Source organism: Mytilus trossulus, chromosome 9, assembly GCF_036588685.1.
Source record: "Mytilus trossulus isolate FHL-02 chromosome 9, PNRI_Mtr1.1.1.hap1, whole genome shotgun sequence".
Taxonomy (NCBI): Eukaryota; Metazoa; Mollusca; class Bivalvia; order Mytilida; family Mytilidae; genus Mytilus; species Mytilus trossulus.
In genome coordinates, this window is record NC_086381.1 from 47,608,793 (window position 1) to 47,628,870 (window position 20,078).

The 20,078-nt window shown below is 32.1% G+C and overlaps 1 protein-coding gene across 1 annotated transcript; it reads left to right on the forward strand.

Moving 5' to 3' along the window:
- Window positions 1-4,230: 4,230 nt before the first annotated feature.
- LOC134683033 (glycoprotein-N-acetylgalactosamine 3-beta-galactosyltransferase 1-like) lies at window positions 4,231-15,547 on the forward strand. The gene is made up of 3 exons (XM_063542052.1): window positions 4,231-4,577; window positions 8,064-8,722; window positions 13,673-15,547. The coding sequence occupies exons 1-3, from the start codon at window positions 4,310-4,312 to the stop codon at window positions 13,811-13,813; spliced, it is 1,068 nt and encodes a 355-aa protein (XP_063398122.1). The 5' UTR covers window positions 4,231-4,309; the 3' UTR covers window positions 13,814-15,547.
- Window positions 15,548-20,078: the final 4,531 nt, after the last annotated feature.

Here is a 20,078-nt window from a genome sequence, read left to right on the forward strand (position 1 = left end):
CATGCATTTTTAACTATATGCAATATATATTTGGCTCTGAAATGATCACATAATTGATATTTAAGTTTTATTATAAAAACATTTACAGATGACAAAAAAAAAGAGTTTTGAATTACTGCGTCTACTAATTTTTCTGTGTGTATGGTAGTTGCTCCCTAATATCTAAAATTTACTAGTCCAGTAATCGTAATGAAAGCGGAATAATCCATTGATGTTAAGAACATTTCAATAAACAAAGCTGAGTGACTTTGCATCTTGTTTTGATTTTGATTTTGTATTTTGCTTTTTTATGATGTTTTCCATATTCAAATATTCTAATATAACCGCTTCGAATGTCTATAACATTCGCGTTTTGCTTAAGCTGTACTTCAATCAACAGCCGAATTAATTTGAAGACTGCTAAATTAGACTTTAGAATGACCTAACTAATAAATGCCGTTTGACATACCTATTTTTCAGCTGGTTAGATTCCATTAGCATGAACTGGAAGCTCTACCACTGCACTATCAACTCCATGATTTAGGTTCGTTTATAAGCAAATGCGATGACGGAATCACTAATTCTGGTCATCTATTAAAGACAACACTGTACGTTTTACTCTGATTTTCCTAATAAAGGGGTATAAAAGTTAAACTTATATTCCTACGTATTTATAGCACACTTATGCTGCATTTTTGTAAGCAGTTTCTACTCATTAATTGTGAGTTGATTTAACTCACAAATCTAAACAGATAAAGGACACCTACGGGTGCGGGGATTCTCGCTACATTGAAGACCCATTGGTTGCCTTCGGCTGTTGTCTGCTCTATGGTCGGGTGGTTGTCGCTTTGATATATTCAACATTTCCTTTCTCAATTTTATTAGTAATTATTTTATACATGTACCCAATGTTTCAGTTCCTCTGATGTTCTAATTTCTGTTTCCCGACTACTTCTACATCATCGCTAGCCAAGGGTTACGATCCACTCCCGCTCTTTTCACCCTTGGTAAATATAGGGTGGGGAAGGGGTCGTCGGTGGATGAGTGGTCTAAAAAAAAGTAGTTGTTTTACTGTAATCACTAGCCAGTAAATACTCAGGTTGAGATTTCGAACTCAACTTGTGTTGGCACACACCAACCATCAATTAATCAGAACTTTCAGTGTTTCTATGTAAGAATAAAACAAATATCCCCACACTGTTTCGTGAAAGAGTTTCCTGTTGATCTAACGCTCGGTGTATATAGTAATCAATTTCAATTTGATCGACTATTGACGAATGTGTTTCGTTCAATTTATGACGTAAAAAAAACATGAACATAGTAGTTAACAATAATAATTCTTATACATTTATAAAAAGAAAATGTCGTCAATTTTGATTCCAGATGCTGCATTATTTCTTTTTACACTCCAGTGGACGTTCATTGTTATCCTTATCAAAAAATATATAATTAACAATCTGTACTAGACGCTTGTTATAATCAATGGCGACAAAAAAAACCATTTGCTTTTCACTACAGTTTTTTTTTATTATAATAAAAATAGTGCACTGATTACTATATACTTGATACATTTTTTATTCATGTATCCACTATTTTCTACGTAAAGAAATATCTCTACCAAGTCAGGGATATATGACAGTTGTTATCCATTCGTTTGATGTGTTTGCGCATTTGATTTGGCCGTTTGATTTGGGACTTTGTATTTTTAATTTTCCTCGGATATCGGATTTTTGTGATTTAGCCATTCGATTGGGGATTTTATGTTTTAAGTTTTCCTCAGAGTTCGGTATTTTTGGGATTTTATTTTATACATTTTGTCAGTGCAAATGCAAATGTAAAATTATTTAAACAATGTCGATCTTTTCTGTAGTGAATATCACAATCGTAAACAATCCTTTATTACATTGTACATGTATGTTACAAAAAAGACTGGTCAGGTTATTTAACTGATTGTTTTGAATGTCCGGTTTTTGTCTCTTTGACACATTCCCCATTTCCATTCTCAATTTTATATTATAGCTAAAAAGCCAAAAATGAGAATGAATGAAGACTATTCAGTTGGGGTTAACAAAGATCTTATGGTCATCGATATTTGCTAGGACAATGGAAGAAAATGAGGAAATAGTGCAATGTGAGAAAGCCTACCTAACATATCTGACCAACACTACGACATTTACAAAAAATGGGAAATAATATAAAAAAGAAGATGTGGTATGATTGCCAATGATACAACTATCCACAAAAGACCAAAATGACATTAACAACTATAAGTCACCGTTCGGCCTTCAACAATGAGCAAAGCCCATACCGCATAGTCAGCTATACAAAGCCTCGATAAGACAATGTAAAACAATTCAAATGAGAAAACAAGCGGCCTTATTTATGTAAAAAAAATAACGAAAAACAAAAATGTAACACATAAACAAACGACAACCAATGAATTACAGGCTCCTGATTTGGGACAGGCACATACATCAATAATGTGGCGGGATTAAACATGTTAGCGGGATCCCAAATCTAACCTGGGACAGTGGTATTTCACATGTAAGCAATCTTTTCGCCGATCAAAGATATGAAAACATGCAGTGTGGATTAAAGTCATATGAAACCTAAAATTAAAAAAACAAATGATGCTGATGATTATTATAACAAAATGCAAAGTCTTCATAATTAAACTAATCTTCATATACTTTTTTCTAAAGAAAATTCTTTAATTTGTCCACATTTAGAAGAAGTTTACTTTTTGAATTGCTTGCTTCCAGGAAGCAATTCGCCGACATATTTTCCGTATGCAAAGTGACCTTAGCATGAACCCTACAGTATAAATCGCAAAACGCATGGATCTGTCACTGAAATAAACTATTATCTAAATGAACATGTTAAACACGTGCTCAATATCCATCCTTTTTTGTTGATTGTTTACAATAAGGTGACAATCGGTAAACTTCGGAGTCAAAACACGACATTTAATGAGCTGCCATATTAGTTAAATCATAACAGACAGAGAGATAATAAATTGACGATTAAACGATATATTTGCGTAAAACATGATTAGATCGTGTACAGAAGACTAAGTTTATGATATATATACTAGCATTGGTTCAAGAATTCGATAAACATTATTGTTCACCATGCACAGTCACTCGTTTCATATGACTTAAACTATAATTGCTTGATTTATTGAATCAACACTGATCCAGATCATATAAACTGTATATGTCAATTGCGTAGGTATTTGGGGACAGGACAATTTATTTGTTGGCCTCTCCCTTTTTTTCCAAAATGTGATTTTATGTTTAAATTGGTTTTCTATTGATTTTAATAATGTACGAAAATAGATAATATGAGTAGAAACTATAAACAAACATGAGCAGGTTTACATTTTATTTATAAAAAACAAATTGTCCTGTTCCCAATTCAATTACCTATGGTCAATTGTTAACCGATGGCGCAGCATGATGTAATACTATTCTCTACCCCTGCAAATCCTAAAATCTGAATTTTAAATTTTAGCCAAGCGTTTCAAATTGTTATAGAAGGAAATTATCACACCGTAAATCGAAAAGTGTTTAAATTTTACAGCTAGTGTGTATGAAAATAAGTATTTATTATTACTTTTAACTTAACATCGATAAGTTTTTAGTTTGAGCATCTTACTTTAACTGGAATAACAAAAAAGACTTGACAAGCTAAAATGAGAAATATCAGTTTGGAACTGAGAAACACCAGGTCGGAATTACAAAAACGTCAAATTGGAAATAAATTAAAAAATATCAACTTAACGCTAATAAATGAAAAAAAAACTAATAAAAGGCTAAATAGAGACTGAAAAAATCCACTAGGAACTGAGAAAATGCTTTGGTGAAACTGAGAAATGTCATGTTGATCAATGTTAACGTAAAAAAGACTAACATCAATTTAGATGTGAGCAATGTGAACTTAAAGTCATAAATGTGAGAAATGTCAACTGTGAGTTTTCTATAGTGACAAAAAAATATCTACAATGATCGTTCATGTCAATCATTTTTATTGAATGAGCTCACTTTACATTTCCCAATATACATTGTATTGCATTACTTTTTTTTTTATTGATAGCTATATTTTTAGCAAGCTGTTCATCTTATTATGTTATAGATAAGATCATTTTAGAAATTTTGATTAGGTAATATAATAATTTTAAACAACCGTCTGTTTTCAATCGATAATTATTTTTTTCTTTTCATTTATTTACGTTTTTGTCAGACAGACTAAATGAACGAAAATCAGCCGATCTCGTATATTTTGAACACATTGACATGTATTAGAATCGTCTGTAGATTGTGTACGCAAAATGAATCGATATAGTTATATTTGTAAAAAACATTTTCTTCTTGGACTGGTCATTGGGATTATGACAGCTTTCTTAACAACAATGATTTTCTTACATCCTCGTTATCAACATACAAAATCTTCAGCGTCGAAAACACTTGATTCGTTTTTTGAATTAGGGACTATGGCAAACATATCAGGTAGATTGTCTGATTTTGTAAAGTATGATAAATCAAACAGGACATCCAGTCAAACCGCAAGCAACATCGACGACAGACATATGCATCAAGGTAAGCGTCTCCTATCATGAAACTGTGCCGTTCATGATAGATTTTTAAATATGAATATAATGTTTCATATAGTATATCAGTTAAAAATGTGATGGCTTAAAACTCCAACGCAATTGTTTTCAATGATTATTTGGATTAGGGATAGCGGGAAAACGGTAACAGATCTAGCAGAGATCGCACCTAGAAACAAAATAATAAAAGTATTTGACAATTGCTTGATACATATACATGTGCAATACCATGGATGACATGTCTTCTCAAATAACACAAATTGCAAACCAAATTTCATAACAATGTATGCGATTGATCAAGACTGTAACATGTGAAATCCACTGTTTATACCTAAATAATTTAATTTTGGATATAACACGTCTTCTGATTGGCTGACGTTATTTTGTTATGAGCCCGTAGACATAATCCAGGCATGTGATCGTGACATAATCAACGTTTTTTCATGGTTTTCTACGGTTTAAAATGGAATTTAGAATTAAATTATAAGAAATGTCTGCAATATTTTTTCTGTCTATTCGCGCGTTATTCAGTGTGCACCACATTGTTCATGTTATTTCTTCATAGACAGAAAAAATATTACAGTCATTCCTTAAATAATGAAATAAAACAACACAAGGCCTCAATCGTAGCGATATACTTAGTGTTCGCTTGATTCCAATTGAACATCAACTGTCAACACAATCAGTTTAACAAAATAAAATAACCAAGCCTCAATTGTAACGATAAATCCTATTGATAACGATCAAACAATTCCTGTCCACTCAATAATCTTAAGCAATCATCACAAAGACTCGATGACAACCTCTCTTGATTGGTCTTCCTGGTAAAATATGGTATAAACGAGTTAACTTTTAATGGTTTGAACTAAATGCACACGAGTGCACACGGTGAACTGTCTCGTCTTCTTTATTAAACATTGATATTATGCTGATAGTCCTAAATATAAAGATTTACTACAACTGTCACATATATTAAATATGATCCAAGAAAATGAGGTCAAGGTCATATAAACTTAACGTGAAATACATGTACAACTTTCAATCATTCAATTTATTAAAATAAAGTTGACCTATTGATTATCATGCTTATAGATTCACAGACTTAACCAAAACAAATAAACTTGACAAATGAACCATGAAAAAGAGATCAAAGTAAAGTAAACCATGCCAGGCAGACATGTACAGCTCACAATCCTTATACAATAAATCTAGTTGACCTTTTACTTATACAGTTATAGTAAAAGAAAAGCAGACCAAAAGACAAATACTGAACACTGAGCAATGAACCGTGAAAATCAGATCACAGTCGAATAAAACCTGACTGATATGTACATGATAAAATATTTCCATACAACAAATATATTTGACTCAAAAATTTAACTTTTGACTACTAAATCATGAACATGAAGTCAAGGTCAGATGACACTACAAGTTTGACATGTACACCTTACTATCATTCCATACAGTAAAAAAGTGGACCCATTGAAAACATTGTGTAAGATAAACAGATCAAAAAAACAAATCTTAACTATAACCACTGAACCATGAAAAATAGGTCAAGCTCAGATGACACCTACCAGTTGGACATGTTCATAATATGATCAGTCCATACATGTACACCACGCATAGAAGACCTATTATTGCTTATAGTGTCTGAGATATGGACTGGAACACCAAAACTTTACCTTGTTCACTGATCCATTAAATGAGATCGATGACAAGTGAAAACTGTCTGACGGGCATACGGACCTTGCAAGGTATGCACATACCAAATATAGTTATCATATTACTCATTATAAGAATGAAGTTAACATTATCAAAAAACTTTTTTCAAGTAGACACTGGACCATTAAATCAGATCAAGGAAAACGAACATATGAAAGACCGAAACTTCTTAACATAACACAGCTATATACAAATTATTATGTATCCAGGTCTTTCAGCTTCTAAAATGCAAATCTTTTAACAGGTTAGTAAACGCCACCGCCGTCACTTAATCGCAGTCCCTATGTCGAGATTTCTGAGACAAAACTCGCAGACTCGGCAATAAATGCAGACCTATCAAAATAATTTCATTTTAAGATTCTCTCATTTCTAGATATGATTAAAGGTTTCCCTCAACAAAATTATTCATGTGTGAGCCTTGTATATATGGTATGAGTTGTCTTAGTGTTGAAGGCCGTACGATTGTCTATAATTGCTTACATAAGGTCATTTGAACTTTGGTGGATATTGTCTCAATGGCATTCAAACCTCTTCAGTGAGTCTTCTCCTTATCTTTATTATAATGTGTTACGTCACATGTATATTTGTCTACATACATTTTGTAAGACTCAGCAGTTGTGCTCAAATCAAAACCGTCAGAAGGCCAAAACAAATTCAAAGTGAAAGACCATTCGAACCCCCCCCCCCCCCCCCCCCCCCCCCCCAAAAAAAAAAATGAGGGAAAACCTTGATGTTTTCAATTTATAATAATCTTTATTGCAAAATTACACCCATGAGGGTCAAGCAATACAATCAAACAATAATTCTATACTGTACAATGCAATACAATGAAATACAATGTAATACAATGAAATACAAACTGATACAATAGTCACCATTTGATTCATAGTAAACTCACAGAAAATGAACACAATGTATAAAGTAAAATTTAAAAATACTGAACTCAGAGGAAAATCAATTCGTAAAGTCCATAATCACAGGGCAAAATCAAATAACAAAGCACATAAAAAACGAATGGACAATAACTGTCATATTCCTGACTTCGTACAGGCATTTTTAAATATATTAAATGATGGATTAAATCTGGAATTATAGCGCTAGCCCTCTCACTTTGATGACAGTCTGATCAAATTTCGTTATATTTACAATGATGTGTAAACTAAACAGACACAATAAATAAAATAGTCAAAATATGGGATCATATCAGTGATATGTAATGCCAATATAAACTGGAAAAATACTGGACAGCTGATACTTTCAAGAACGAATGGTCAACAAGTAGTAGTTTATTTAGTAATTCAAACTCAGCAAAGAAACCCCGGACCAGTTTTTATTCATACTCAGCAAATATATCCGGCCTGATCTTTTATCTAAAAAGGACGGTCTTATCAGTTAGGCACGATTTTAAACATTAGGAATACGAAATTATATACGTTTTTGCGAAGCATTTAAAACCGACAGCTCTTTCAAATATCGAACAGAATATTTTCGTTCGAAAACAATGCATTACCTTCGTCATTATATCTCAAACATACTGATCAGAATAAAACAAGCAAATGTTATATACAAATAAACCTATCATAGATACCAGGATTGAAATTTTACATTACACCAGACGCGCGTTTCGTCTACAAAAGACTCATCAGTGAAGCTCGAATAAAAAAATGTTAAAAAGGGCAAATAAGTACAAAGTTGAAGATAATTGAGAACCAAAAATGCCTGACAGTTTTGCCGTTTCTTTTATTTTTAGATAATGACATAACAGCAAAAGATCTAGGAAGAAGAATTCGGGTATTATGTTGGGTAATGACAAGTCCTCGGAACCTACACAAAAAAGCCCTTCATGTAAAAAATACATGGGGAAAAAGATGTAATATATTACTTTTTATGAGCTCAGTGTCAAATTTAACTTTCCCAGCCATTGGTCTGAATGTTTCAGAAGGTAGAGAACATCTCGCTGAGAAGACAATTCTTGCATTTAAATACGTATATGAACATTACAGGGATAAAGCAGATTGGTTTATGAAAGCGGATGATGACACTTACGTTATTCTGGAAAATTTAAGATATTTTCTAAAAGACTATAACACAAGTGATCCTGTTTATTTCGGTAAACATTTTACCAATTACAATAAACAGGAATATATGAGTGGTGGGGCGGGATATGTTTTAAGTAAGGAAGCATTAACAAGATATTTTATGAAAGGAAATGATTCTACAGTATGCAAGCAACATGGACCGACAGAAGATGTCACTATGGGTGAATGTATGGAAAAAGTTGGTGTTAAGATTGGCAACTCTACTGATGCACTAGGTCGAAGTAGATTCCACTGTTTTATCCCAGAATATCATTTGAAAGGAAATTATCCAAAATGGTATTACAGTTTTTCTGTGAATGACCCTCAAAAGGTAATATATCTTAAAAGAGAGGCACAAAATAATGAAACACAAAACAGAATAAACCTAGGGGTATAAGTTGCATGCTGCGGGAGGGTAAATATTGCTCATGTTGCTGATATGAATATATAATTAAATGTGACAATAATTATTAGAATCATATGCAAAACAGTGTGGTCCTGGCCATTGATTGACGACCTAAATTATCCCATTGACTTGGACAGATTAGGTGAACGTTTGTCTGTAACGACCATTGCTCACTTCTTACTTATTATAGAATTTAAACTGTGGGGTCACCAAAGGTTCTTAACGCCTTTAATAATAAAATAATTCGAAAAATTATTCAGGAATAACCTTTATGTTTTGATTTATATTATTGATATAAATCAACTCATCGTATTATTCCGGATTCGTTTTTCGAATTGCTTTATTTAGGTGTTGAGAACCTTTGGTGACCCCACAGATTCAGTGTCTTTAACAAGTACATAGTGAGCAGTGATTGTTACCTACAGACGTTCACCTAATCTGTCCCAGTCAATGGGATAATTTAGGTCGTCAATCAATGGCCAGGACCACACTGTTTTGAATACGATTCTATTTTCTTATTTATCATAGAAGCTATGGACGTTAAAGACATCTTATATTGCAATGCACACTGTCTTTTCGAATTTCGTTATCAGTTTAGTTTGCTAACGAACTGCTTTTTCCAAAACGTAGAATATGAGTTACACACGAATTCTTGAAATACCTGTAGCTTAGTCCATAGACTTTCTTGTTACATGTAAGTGACGCTTTTTTATACGCCCGTCAAAATTTTGACGGGACGTATTATGGTATACAAATGTCCGGTGTCCGTCCGTCCGTCCGTCCGTCCGTCCGTCCGTCTGTCTGTCTGTCTGTCTGTCTGTCTGTCTGTCTGTCTGTCCGTCTGTCTTATCTAAATTTCATGATACTTAATAAAGTTGTTTATAATGATGGTCAAATGATCTGTATACTTTTTGGTGAAAATAAAATAAAAACGTTTTGAGTTACAGCACTTTGTAACTAAAACAGGGGTGTGTTTTTTTTTCACATGTCGCACTGTATCTCAAAAACGATTCTTGATTATGGCTTAAAACTTTAAACACTTCTTAGTTATATTAATCTTAATATCTGTATACTTTTTGGTGATAATTCAAAATTTTATTTCTGAGTTATGGAGTATTTTGTAAAAAAGGGGGAGGTTTTTTTTACATGTCGTAACATATCTCAAAAACGATTTATGATTATTGCTTAAAACTTTACACATGTCTTTGTTATATTAATCTAAAGATCTGTATACTTTTTCGTGATGATTCAAAATTTTATTTTTGAGTTATTGAGTATTTTGTAAAAAAGGGGGAGAGGTTTTTTTACATGTTGTGCCGTATCTCAAAAATAATTTATGAGTATTGCTTAAAACTTTACACACTGTTTTGTTATATCATCTAAAGATCTGCATACTTTTTGGTTTTGATTTAAAATTTTATTTTAGTGATATTTAGTTTTTTGTAAAAAAAAAAAAAAACAGGGTTGGGGGTTTCACATGTACCGCCGTGTCTCAAAAACAATATATAGTTATTGCTTAAAACTTTCTCAGAAACTATTTATGATTATTGCATAAAACTTCCACACAAGACGTCGGGCGTATCATGCGCTCATTGTGCAGCAGTTTATTACCTTTTGATGTCTATTTGTTTGCCAAGACATGCACTTTGTAATATTAAATGCTTGGTGTCTTCAGTTGTTTTGTTTTTTTTGTTTTTTTGTTTTGGTATTTGACAGATTCCGTTGCTGACCTTGATCGATTATGGTTCAGATATGATCATTTCTTTTCAATCGGATATGATTCAGACTAGTGTCGAGTATGATTTATATTATTTTAAGTTAATTTAGCTGGTCAAAATAAACTTTGAAACTACTAATCAGACATTGAGAAAAGGCCTTTTTATATCAGCGTTGACCCCGTCAGTTTATAGTTTACTTTATGGTGAAATTCGATATTTTACTGGATTTAAGTTTAAGATATTTATTTCAGGCGTTATTCAATTGATATTATTTTTATTAAAAATAGGCATACTAGTATCATGTATCCTCATTGTTTTAGATAAGGGTTTTTTGGTAACTAATTGATTTAAACCCGTAACTTCATTTTGGTTATATAATAGAGAAACCAAGTAATTAAGCACGATTTTTAAAAGCGAAATACCGACTGTGTCTACAATGTACCATTGGGAACAGTATGCATATTCGCCTGTACATGCATAATCAATAGAGACATACACTCTGCAACATGAGCAATCAAAACACATATAGAAAACAATACGGATCATTTCTGATCTAATACATAATAAAACGCTCCTGTATGACAGCATTGTTCTCAGCTTAGAAAAAATTACGTATGCAGTTTAAGTTCAACAATTTTGAGATGATACAAACCTATTTGGCCTTTAGCATTGTTTTTATTGTTATGATATCATTTTGAGCGAGCCGTATTGACAACGTCCTTGAGACGCACATCGCCACCGGTACATACATATATAGGAAAAATCTGACAAAATGAAACAAACTATTTAATTGCAATTATTTCTCTTCTTCTTTTGATAGGGTGACGGATTATTATAAGGGATGATACCTTAATCCGAACCCTTTGTATTTATATATATACCGTATTACGTCACTAGCACACTATGTAACGAATTTATCTTAACGACTATCTTAACGTGTAAAATTTAGACTAGTGACCTATCAAAATGAGCAAGTCTGCAATACAGTTAGCATTAACATGATGCCAACAATGACAACTTATCATATTTAAATGTGTTTTCTAAAAAAAATTCACTTTATCATCACTTTCTTCGTCTGTTGAAACCTTTAAGATTTTTTCTCAGTACTGTTTTGTTTTTCTAAAGGGACGGAACACCACTACTAACGGTGTATGAAATAAGCCCCGCCTCCTTATTACCTTATATGGAATATAAAGGGACGTAACTCCACTACAGTAAGTAACTAACCGTGTATGGAATAAGCCCGGCCCTCCTCTCAACTAACCTAATATTGAATATACCCGGTTTCCACGCGGACGCTTTTAACCAATCATATTCCTAGAAATGTATAGGAGGTAAGATAATATAGGTTACAAGTAATATTCCTGTTTGTATTATAATAGCCATATAATTGACGCAAACCTTTTTTTTGTTTTATGAGTTGTAGTTTCAATTTCTGTAATGATATACAAAACAAAACAAGTACTATATATACCATGGTTTTTACGAGTTAACATATTTAAACAAACGAATCCGAAGGATGAGCTTGTTTAAATATGTTAATGAGTAAGACACATGGTATATAAAATTTGTAACATAAATAAAATGATTGACAGCTTCAAGACCTTCAACTAAAATTGGAAATTGATCACGTTACAGTTTAATCCAATGAAATGGAAGCTCGCGCAAGTTACTTTTGCGCTTCGTGTATGATCGCCTGTTTATTTCATGTAATAGAACCCCGGAATTTGCAGAAAGTAAAGAAAATGTTGTTTTTTTTAGTTTTGCACCCTGTGTATGATTGTATGCGCAGGTATAATTTCATAATGTCAACAGACTGATCGAGGTAAACAAAAATTTCGGATTCCAGCGACAAGGATTTAATAATTATTCTAATGACGGTAAGATTTTTTTTTCAATGTATCATACACAGGGGCAGATCCAGCCATTTTAAAAAGGGAAGTCCTAACTCAGGACAAAGAAGGGGATGGTTCCTATTACATGTCCCCATTCAACCCCAACCCCCGGACCCCCCCCCCCCCCTTTTTGGATCCTTGCCTGATACAAATTAGTCATATTTTACATAATTTTCATTTAGTTGAAAATGATTTTCTTCCGTTTCTTTATTAATTCGATTATAAGATTATTTATTAACACACAATTTTAATGATAAAACAATGTATTTAAACAGTGGCGGGTCGAGGAGGCGTAGATAGTGAACGTCCCCCTAATTGATTGCCAAAAAAATAATCATGTTTTTTCACAAATATTTGTAGCCGATATTTATTCCTTTTTCTATGGAGACCCGCTTTTAAATCGAAATTTGAAAGGAAATGATAGTTTTACATTTTATATTTTTCAAAACTGAAAGAAGAAACATTTAGTAATTGTTTCCAAAATTAAGGGAGTTCGTAACAATCCTATATAGTTTTAAAAAGGTTTCTTAAAATGTGGTACACATAATTTATTGCTTTTTCTTATAGAATGAAAACAAATGATAATCTTGACCTTTTAGAACGTTTTACAGTTTCCTAAATATTTTAGAGGCGGATACATTTAAAAAAAAAAAGGTGGAGCTTCAACCATGTAATAACATGAACATGAATATGTTATACCATGGCTGAAGCTCCGCCTTTTTCCTTTGGATTCTAGTTGAGTTGCATATTTAATTTGCAAAGGATGGTACAACATCAATTTGCATATAATATACCATAGTTTTCCCTCACCATACTTTTTAAGCTAATTATTTCATATAAACATCAAAGGAAAAAATCCAATTTATGTTACAACAACTTAAATCCTCCATGCTAGAAGTAAACAACTTATAATTCTGAAAACGTATTATATCAATTAGAAGCGGATACTGTTCATACTATAAATATATAATGTTCTTCCTTTTGACATATCCAATAAAAGGTCCAGAGAAACACACAATAGATCATAGTATATGTTTGTATTAATAAAAAAAGACTTATTTCAGGTACTTTTGAGTTGACATTAAAAGTTTATTTATTAATTCAAAATCAATCTTGTAATGTATGTTTAATCTATTTTTAAGTATATCATGTTTGAAAATTATTTTGTAATCATCCTGCGTATTTTGAAAGCCGTAATTTGCTTCATGTAAATAAATATTTGTTTGTTTGTTTGTTTGTGTATGTATATATTTATTTTTCAGGGTACAGAGAGTGTGAGTGACTATGCAATAACTTTTCACTATATCTCACCAGAGCAAATGTATGTCATGGATTATTTTATCTACCATCTAAGACCTTATGGTATATATTTTGACGAGCAGCAACTGAATGAAAATAGATAATTTGAAAATAACAAGAACATAAAATGTTTTATGCTATAGGTGCAAGCCAAAATATTTTAGGGGGTACAGAGACTATTGTGTATAACAAATTCAGTTAATATGTGAAGTTATTTATTGTTCTTTAAAATAGTGTCCCCATGATTATATTTCGATCATTATTATGTAATATTAATACGTGATGTATCAATCTATGAAGAAATGTCCGAGAGAATGACCAGATTCCAAATGAAATTTTTTCTATGTGTCAATATATTTCATTGATTTAGTGACGATGGTGACTATAGTTAGAGCGATGTTATGTAACTTTATATTTTGTTTTTATAAAGTGGGAAAATATTTTATAGATAGTATCATGACAATTTGTATCTCTAAAGAAAGATTATAAACAAATAAGATTTTTTACAAGTATACAGTTACAGTATTTTATAGTGTTGGTAATAACAAATATATATATGTATTATAAGTGATACTTTTACAATTTTTTAAGTAGGTTATAATAGAAGATATGTGTCTGATACTAGTATATATCAAAAACATCTAAAACAGAAGGTGTGGTATGATTGCCAATGAGACAACTCTCCACAAGAGACCAAATGACACAGAAATTAACAACAGTTTCTAAAATAGATTACTATACGGCCTTGATGTCTTTTAAAAAATGATATATATTAAGTATTTTCAGTTAAAATATAAAAAAACTGCGTGATTCATGCAGTTAATCATGCAATTGTTCTGTATATATGAGAATTATTAGATGCACTATTTCACAAGTATACGGCCACGTTCTTGTAGGGAGAAGTACTCTTACAACTTCGTAAAATAGGATTCTTCAGGGAAGACAAATGTATTTATCATGTTTATAGAAAAAAGTCAAAGTGGAATATTGTTAGGAACAGTATTCCATTTTGAAATAATTTCCTGAAGAACTTGATATTTGACAGAGAAAAACACTATTGCAGAATAGAATATTGTTCTGGGCTGTATTCCAAAACCTTTTTACTCAACATCAATAAAGAATGAAACAAGTTATCATGATTTTTGTTTCAAAGTATTGTACAGTCAATTTAATCTAGATCTCCATTGGTAACAACTTTGTTTCAGTTTGTTCACAGCAAGTTGTGAACCATTATGTAATGGTGTTACATGTAGTATAGACATCACCAGTAAAGGTACATTGTAAGACTACTCATTGCTGTTTCGTCTAAAGACACTGGATCACACATCTCGTAAAAAAACGAAATGATATCATTAATAAAATATTCAAAAAATAAGGGGTCAAACTATAGAATTGTGTGACTCATATATTTATTTTTTTAAATGTTAGAGTTTTGAGAATCAAATATTTTACTGGAGATTCACTAATATATATCTACTGACGCAGTGCAGGCGGTGTTTTCTCGAATCTAATAGCATGAGTTGATCCCGGGGAGGGAATAACAAACAAATCTTCTGCATTATCATTGTTGTGCTTATATTAAGAGTATTTATATTTATATATCTAACATTTTGAATCTGCAAATTTTTGTTCTTCCACTAGCCGGGATTCAAACTATTATGTCTGGATATCGCCGAGACAATATTGGCTGCACTGTGACCATCGCTCTAGATTACGTATGTCTCCGATTGTGTTTTTTTTCCGACACCACCCCTCATTAATTTGCATGTACAAGACACAACCAGCATGCCAAACTTTAATAGTACTATGTACTAGATTGCTTTATGGTTATAATAAATAAATGCGTAAAAAACTATACTGACTTTTCTTTTCCTAACAAGTTTTCGGAAACAGCAAGCAAGGAGTCATTAGTAACGTGCACATTTTAGATTATACATTATTGCAAAATCTCGGTTGGGAATGGCGACTTTCACTGTAGCAAACACACATACATGATATTATCCATTGCTACATACATGTATAACATTAACAAGATGTGATGAGACAACTCTCTACATGATACCAAATGCCAAAGAACTAAACAATTTTAGGTTGTCACCGTACAGCCGTCAGCATTCATTTATTACTGTTTTTAATGGCACATGTATATACATGTGCATGTATAACTGAGAATTAATAATTAGTAAAAAGTTTAATGAGGTGATTTTTATTAAACATGCACTATGTATTACAAGTGAAGAAGTGAAGAAGTACATTGTACAAATAAAAAATGAGACTGATGTCAAAGATAAGAAATGTAATAACATACCATGGTTTATCTTGTTGTTCGGTGTGAGTCAAGACTAAGTGTTGAAGACAGTTCTTTGATCTGTAATGGCTAACATTTATAACTTGTGACTTGGATGGAGAGTTGTCTCATTGGCACTCACACCACATCGTCTTATATCTATCTACTAATAATGTTAAATTTCCCTTAATGCAAAGACGACGAAATCAGACATGCAAGTGTGTTTCTGTTTTAGAAATAAATACAACCGCTTGGAAGGACAAAAAATCTAAAGTAGTCCATATGAACGGAGACATATTGGTTTTGTACAGATAATGAGTTATGGTCTTTAAAGTCTGGCGTAAATTAAAAAAAAATAAAGTCCAGCGCCGAGGATGTACATTCAGCGCTGGAGTTGAATACTAAGCGCTGACGATATATAAATGACTGTACAGTGTAATAAATCTTACTTTACCAGGAACGCCAAAACCGAAATATATTGCAAACTCTATATAAATATAAAATAAAAACAAAATATCTGCAAACTGAAGGAATTTTGTTAGAACAACATTGACCAACCACTGAATAGCGAAATTGAGTGGTAAACTTATGAGAGTTTGCTTCTTATTTTTCTAAATACAGTCAAACCTATTTTATATTAAGAGACTACTTATGGGAGAGTAAAAATGTGGTCTCTTAAAACAAGTGGTCTTTTACAGTGTACGTCCATTATCACTGAACTAGACGACTAAGTATACATATTTATTTAGGGGCCAGCTGAAGGACGCCTCCGGGTGCGGGAGTTTCTCGCTACATTGAAGACCCATTGGTGGCCTTCGGCTGTTGTCTGCTCTATGTTCAGGTTGGTGTCGCTTTGACACATTCCCCTTTATCATTTTCAATATTATCTTAATACAGGTTTAATTTATATGAAATATAGTACAAAGTGATCTAACATTGGTGGTCTTTTAACACAGGTGTTTGCTTAATACAGGTGGTCTTTTAAGCAGGTTCGACTGTATTATCTATATTGAATATACAGGGATTTTTTTTTAGAAATGACTGCTGAGCTGAATATATTTTTTGGACTAATGGTCTACAAGGAGAGATTAATTATCAACAATTTCCTTTCAATTGGGTTTTTCTTACATGGTCATTACATTATTAAATGATAGACACAATGGTTACCAATAAGACACATCTACTTCATATATATGTGAATGTTAAAATAAAGACGTAGTATGATTGTCGATGAGACACATCTCTCTTCCCAGAAACCATCTGACATAGAAGTAAAAAACTATGGGTCACCAAACGGACTTCACCGATGAGTAAACCTAATACCGCATATAAGCTTAACAATGTCACGAAACGAGTCTTAATACAATATTCCTTAACTTGTATTTAGCATTTCTTCATATTTCCATACAGTCAAACATAAACAATATGTCTTCCAAAAGAATTTTAGGATTTTTGCTCATATCATCGAATTTTGCATACTGTAAATATGGTTATTAAATTCAGAGGATTCAGATATATCTGGGGAATTTAAAATTGGGCAATATGATTGACAATAAGCTGTCATGTTGATAGCACTTTACAGTTTACATTTGAAGCATTGATCTATGAAAGGTGGTAGAGGTCGGAAGACATTTTCGAATGGCACAATAGCAGTTGATTTGCCCTGTTTTTACATACTAATTACCACGTACTGATTTTTATACGACCGCAAAATTTGAAAAATATTTCGTCGTATATTGCTACATGTATCACGTTGGCGTCCTCGTCTGCGTCGTCGTCGTCCGAATACTTTTAGTTTTCGCACTCTAACTTTAGTAAAAGTGAATAAAAATCTATGAAATTTTAATACAAGGTTTATGATCACAAAAGGAAGGTTGGGATTGATTTTGGGAGTTTTAATTCCAATATTTAAGGAATTAGGGGCCAAAAAGGGTCAAAATAAGCATGTTCTTGTTTTTCGCACAGTAACTTTAGTTTAAGTAAAAAGAAATCTATTAAATTTTGACACAAGGTTTATGACCACAAAATAAAGTTTGGGATTGATTTTGGGAGTTTTGGTCCTAACAGTTTAGGAATTAGGGGCCAAAAAGGGGTCCAAAAAACATTTTTCTTGGTTTTCGCACCATAACTTTAGTATAAGTAAATAGAAATCTATGAAATTTAAACACAAGGTTTATGATCATAAAAGAAAGGTTTGTATAGATTTTGGAAGTTTTGGTTCTAACAGTTTAGGAATTAGGGGCCAAAGGGGTCGAAAATTAAACTTTGTTTGATTTCATAAAACATTGAATAATTGGGGTTCTTTGATACATGTATGCCGAATCTAACTATGTATTTAGATTCTTAATTTTTGGTCCCGTTTTCAAATTGGTCTACATTAAGGTCCAAAGGGTCCAAAATTAAACTTAGTTTGATTTTGTCAAAAATTGAATCCATGGGGTTCTTTGATACGCTGAATCTAAAAATGTCATTGGCCCAGTTTTCAAGTTGGTCCAAATTGGGGTCCAAAATCAAACTTTGTTTGGTTTCATCAAAAATTGAATAAATGGGGTTCTTTGATATGCCAAATCTAACTGTGTATGTACATTCTTAATTTTTGGTCCTGTTTTCAAATTGGTCTTCATTAAAGTCCTAGGGTACAAAATTAAACTTAGTTTGATTTTAACAAAAATTGAATTATTGGGGTTCTTTGATATGCTGAATCCAAACATGTACTTAGATTTATGATTATGTGCCCAGTTTTCAAGTTGGTCCTAATTAGGATCTAAAATTAGTATATTAAGTATTGTGCAATAGCAAGATATTTTCAATTGGACAGTACTCAGCAATAACAAGAAATCTTCAATTGCACAGTATTGTACAATAGTAAGAAATTTTCAATCGCACAGTATGGCGCAATAGCAAGTAGTTTCAATTGCACAGTATTGCGCAATAGCAAGAAATATCTAATTGCACAATATTGTGCAATAGCAATTATAATTTCAATTGGAGTTATCTTTCTTTGTCCAGAATAGGTAGTTGAATCAACTTAAATCATTCTGTTATACAATATACAATGTATATTCACTTTTACTTCTAGCTGATAAATTAAAACAATCTTTACCATTCAGTGATAACAAGCACTTTTTTACATTTCAATAGTTTATGATGTATTTTAATGAGTAATTATTGTTGCAAACTCCATTAGAAATTTGAATTGAAATCAGTTTTGGAATAAAGGATAGGGGGATGTGAAAAAGAAAATTGGGGGAGGGTTCAATTTTTCTCATTTGAAATTTCATAAATAAAAAAAAAAATTCTTCAAACATTTTTTGAGAGGATTAATATTCAACAGCATAGTGAATTGCACAAAGGCAAAACAAAAATTTTAAGTTCATTAGACCACATTCATTATGTGTCAGAAACCTATGCTGTGTCAACTATTTAATCACAATTCAAATTTAGAGCTGAATCCAGCTTGAATGTTGTGTCCATACTTGCCCCAACCGTTCAGGGTTCAACCTCTGCGGTCGTATAAAGCTGCGCCCTGCGGAGCATCTGGTTTATAATATTATTACATATAAATTACCAACACACGCTAACGTATTCTTCTACAAATTGAAAACACACCAGTGCATGCAGAAAACGAAAACTTAAACTAGTTAGCATTGGAGAACCGCCAACCCTCTCTCCACAAGAAAAGGCTACAGCAAATAAACAAAGTGTATTTTTTACAGAAAAATCGATATAAACAAAGAAAAAAAAATATAAAAAAGGATGAAAAGGTCACAATTTAACGAAATCCAAATTCACACACAAAAAAAGGATCAAATTAGGTAAAGGGCATAAGTTTTATAAAGGTCCGTGCTAAAACTCATGCACTTGATGCAGTACATGTACTTTGTCTGATAACTTACTTAACAAAAGATGGCTATTTTATAAAATGTGTATTTCGATGAAATTGATTTAAATATTGATAATATCTTCACTGGTAACATATGTCATATAAATAAATCAAAAAAAAATCATCTAAATGTATTATTACTGACTCCTTGATTATTATGATATTGGGTATAGAAAGCAGATGAATAAATAGAACTATC

Bases quoted from the DNA above. Each gene is read 5' to 3' on its own strand.
- LOC134683033 (XM_063542052.1), top strand. From the start codon at position 4,310: ATGAATCGATATAGTTATATTTGTAAAAAACATTTTCTTCTTGGACTG. The intron at 4,578-8,063 runs GTAAGCGTCTCC...TTTTATTTTTAG, and splicing joins CGACAGACATATGCATCAAG to ATAATGACATAACAGCAAAA. The intron at 8,723-13,672 runs GTAATATATCTT...TTTATTTTTCAG, and splicing joins CTGTGAATGACCCTCAAAAG to GGTACAGAGAGTGTGAGTGA.